Source organism: Leopardus geoffroyi, chromosome C1 (assembly GCF_018350155.1).
Source record: "Leopardus geoffroyi isolate Oge1 chromosome C1, O.geoffroyi_Oge1_pat1.0, whole genome shotgun sequence".
Lineage (NCBI taxonomy): Eukaryota > Metazoa > Chordata > Mammalia > Carnivora > Felidae > Leopardus > Leopardus geoffroyi.
Genome location: NC_059328.1, coordinates 213,966,139 through 213,969,952, shown reverse-complemented (window position 1 = coordinate 213,969,952; position 3,814 = coordinate 213,966,139). Strand labels below are relative to the sequence as shown.

General features: G+C 56.5%; 1 protein-coding gene across 2 annotated transcripts; it reads right to left on the bottom strand.

Moving 5' to 3' along the window:
• Positions 1–326: 326 nt before the first annotated feature.
• TEX44 (testis expressed 44) lies at positions 327–2,580 on the bottom strand. 2 transcript variants are annotated; one of them, XR_006711898.1, is made up of 2 exons: positions 972–2,580; positions 327–627 (listed from the first exon to the last, which is right to left on the bottom strand). XR_006711898.1 is itself a non-coding variant. In XM_045475166.1 (1 exon), the coding sequence occupies exon 1, from the start codon at positions 2,280–2,282 to the stop codon at positions 1,098–1,100; it is 1,185 nt and encodes a 394-aa protein (XP_045331122.1). In that variant the 5' UTR covers positions 2,283–2,580; the 3' UTR covers positions 961–1,097. The 2 variants fall into 2 exon arrangements, 1 of the variants encoding a protein (XP_045331122.1); XM_045475166.1 differs by lacking the exon at positions 327–627 and having other exon boundaries at positions 961–2,580.
• Between the last annotated feature and the right edge of the window lie 1,234 nt (positions 2,581–3,814).

Here is a 3,814-nt window from a genome sequence, read left to right as displayed (position 1 = left end):
CAGAGAGAGAGGGAGACACAGAATCGGAAACAGGCTCCAGGCTCTGAGCCATCAGCCCAGAGCCCGACGCGGGGCTCGAACTCACGGACCGCGAGATCATGACCTGGCTGAAGTTGGACGCTTAACCGACTGCGCCACCCAGGCGCCCCTAAAATTGTTCTTAATGTTTATTTATTTTTGAGAGAGAGAAAGAGAGAGAGAGAGCATGAGCAGGGGAGGGGCAGAGAGAGAGAGGGAGACACAGAATCCAAAGCAGGCTCCAGGCTCTGAGCTGCAGCACAGGGCCTGACACGGGACTTGAACTCACGAACTAAAAGATCATGACCTGAGCCAAAGTCTGACCCTTAACTGACTGAGCCACCCAGGTGCCCTGGGGTTTTCCTGGTTTTAAATCTGAAAGTCCCACCTCCCAGGAACCCTCTTAGTTCAGACCAACCCTCAGGCAAACACGGATGGTCGGTCACCCTACTAGATCCCTGTTCCCACCATGTCCCCAGACTGCTGGAGGATAATCCTGGTGGCAGCTGAACTGTGTGAGCTTGTTAAGTGCCAGGCACCCTGTGTTAAGCCCTGCATTGTTCCCCTCATGCCTCATAACCTCTTCACGATGTGGATTCGTTATCCATCCTGTAGGTGAAAATCAGAGGTTCAGAGGGCAAACTGACTTGCCCCGGATCAGTAAGAGCCCTGGGGTGTGAACCTCAGTTCACACTGGTCTGACTCTATTCTCAGTCCCCCTTGGAGAGCCCAGCAAGGCCCTGGGGAAGGGTCCGGCCTCACTTCCTCAGGAACACACTTAAGTGGGTGGGGGTCCCTCCAGGATCAATGTTTGTAAGTCTGAGACCCCCACGCCTGGCCCCCCAGCCCTGCCAAGCTCTTCTCTTTCTGGACTTCAACCTCCAGCCCCTGAATCGGACAGCCCGGGAAGCCCTCGGGGGACACCTTTCTGCGCTTAGAAAATAAACGCTCACCAGTGATTTATTGCCTGATCTGGGGAGAGCCAGCCCAGGCAGGGGTGGGCAAGGCAGCAGGGGCATGCGGGTCCCAGGCTCTCGGGAGGTTGCTGAGCCGGTCCTTCGGGGCTCCCGTCGTAGCCTCTAGTCAGGGTCTGGTCTGGCAGGGGCCCGGCGTGGACTGAGGTGGCTGATCAGGTAGCGCATGGCCGAGCGGATGCCCCCTAGAGTCCTCTGCTCCACCGTCTCCAGCATGTGGGTGACAGAGCGCAGGGCCGAGCCAGTCCCTGTCATCAGCCCAGAGGAGAAGGTATTCCCCAGGATGCTGGAGACGGAGCGCAGGCTGGGCCCGCTGCTCTGCAGCACGTCTGTCGCGGAGCTGTGGCCAGAAGCCAGGAAGGCCGTGGCCATGCCCACGGTGGTCTCAGACCACACTAGGATATCTGCCAGGGAGCTGATGGACCCCTCACCTCCGCCCAGCAGGCTGGTCATGGAGCGCATATAGCTGTTGTCCTCATTGGCCATATAAAGGCTGACGTCCAGGGGCCTCCTCCCTGGGGCCACCTCGAGGGGGCCAGGCGAGGGGGGCGCACTGCCTCCTCTTGCGGGCGGGAGCTGCTCAGCCTGCAGATATTCTGAGCCGCCCACCAAATCCTCCTCAGTCCCTCCCTGGGACTCAGCGGCAGTCGAAGCTTCAGTGTCAGAGTTCAAGGTCTCTGGACCCTCAGGTTCCCCCTCAAGAGTCCCTCCTTCAGCGGTGGTGGTGGTGCCCGTGGTCTCAGTGTCCTCCTGACCACCCGAGTCTGCAGAGCTCACAGCGGGCTGAGTGTCCTTTCCGGGGAACTGTGCCTTAGCAGCTGCCATAGTTGGAGCTAATTCTTGGTCACTGTCCGGGGTACCCGACATTTGTGGGGTCTCTTCTTCCCCCAGGGGGTCTCGTTGGGAGGTCTGAGGACTCAGAGACATGCTTGCATTTTGTACCAGTCCCTCCCATGCTGGGTCCTGGGAGCTCGTGGGCATTTGTGGAGCGTTTGAGGCCTGGTGGTCCAGCAGGGCCGTGGCCTCCTTAGGCTCCTGGCTGTCCCCTACAGCAGCTTCATGCTTGTCCTTGTCCCCAGATTCTGATGAGGACGTGGAGGTGACCTGCTCAATGGAGGCCTGATCTACCTCCTGCTGTTCAGGTGATACGGTGGCACCGTTAGCCGTTGGGACATCTGCAAGGAGGGGGTCCTCACTTTGGGACCCCACTGTTGAAGTGTCCGTGGGCCTGCTGTCACCATGTGTGGGGATGCTGGCAGCTCTGGCCTCCCCCGAGGGTGCGGTGGTCATCTAGGCCCTCTGTCACTTGTGCTGGTTGAGGGAGTGGCCACGGCCGTGCGGGGCCAAGTTGTCCAGGTGGTGAGGTCACAGGGGGCTGCAGGCAGCTGGTGATGTCATAGGTGCTTGCACCGCACGGGTCCTGAGCCTCTGGAGTGGCCGCCCTAGCGGGCTGAGTTTGCAGGAATATGAGGAGAGAAGGGCAAATGTTTTGGGGAAAAGTGGACGTGTGTCTACAGGTGCAGCTGCTGGTGCCCACAGGAATCGTGGGACACAATGTTGTTTAATAAATGTCGTAAGGGGCCCCCCCGGGCGACTCAGTCCGTTAAGCGTCCGACCCTTGATTTCGGCTCAGGTCAGGATCTCAGCGTTTGTGGGATCTGGCCCTTGTCAGGCTCTGTGCTAACAGCTTGGGATTCTCTCTCTCCCTCTCTCTCTGCCCCTCCCTCACTTGTTCTCTCTCTCTGTCTCTGTCTCTGTCTCTCTCTCACACACACACGCACGCACACACACACACAGAATAAATAAACTTTAAAAAAGTAAATGAATGTTGCCAGGAGCCACCTCCAGCACCTCTCTGTCCACACTGGTGACTCGGTACCCTGATTTGGCCAGCCTTTCTTCAGAGAGTCAGTTTTCCAGCAGTGGTGAGTAGAAATAAATGAAGGCTAAGGGCCTGGGCAGCTCCTAGCAATGACTGTGTTTGGTTGTGGGGCACCATAGACTGAACATTTGTGTCCCACCCCAAAACTCATAGGTTGGAGGTTATTCCCCAGTGGAATGGTATTTGGAGGTGCGGCCTTTGAGAGGTGCTTAGGTCATGAGGGTGGAGCCCTCGTGAGTAGCATTGGCGCCCTTATCAAAGAGGCCACACGCGGCTGCCGGGCCCCCTTGCTCTATGTGAAACGCAGCAAGAAGGAGGCAATCTACAAACCAGGAAGCAGGTCCTCACCAGACACTGAACCCACCCATCGCTGGATCTTGGACTTCCCAGCCTCCAGAACTGGGAGAAATAAATTTCTGTTAGGGCACCTGGCTGGCTCAGTCAGTGGAATGTGTGACCCTTGATCTGTGGGTCGTGAGTTTGAGCCCCACATTGGGCATAGAGTTTACTTAAAAAAAAATCTGTTGTTTGTAAGCACACCCCACTGCCCCAGTCTATGGTGTTCTGTAATAGCAGCCCGAAAGGATTAGACAGAAATTTGCACCCGAAAAGTGGGGGGCTGCTGTAGCAAATACCTAAACACGTGGATGCCACTCTGGAACCGGGGAACGGGCAGAGGCTGAAAGAGTCTGAGCCCACGCTCACAAAAGTCTCCACGGCTCTGGAGATCTTTAAGGATGATTCTGGAGAGAGCTCAGAAAGAAAAGGAGAGTTCTGGAGAGAAAGCCTCAGTCTTCCTAGAGAACCCCTAATAATCCTGAACCACGTGTTGGGAAAAATATGGAAGGTAAAGACATTTTGATGAGAGCTCAAGTGGAAACAAGGAACGTGTTACTGGAAACTGGAGGAATGGCGATCCTTGTTATAAAGTGGCAAAGAA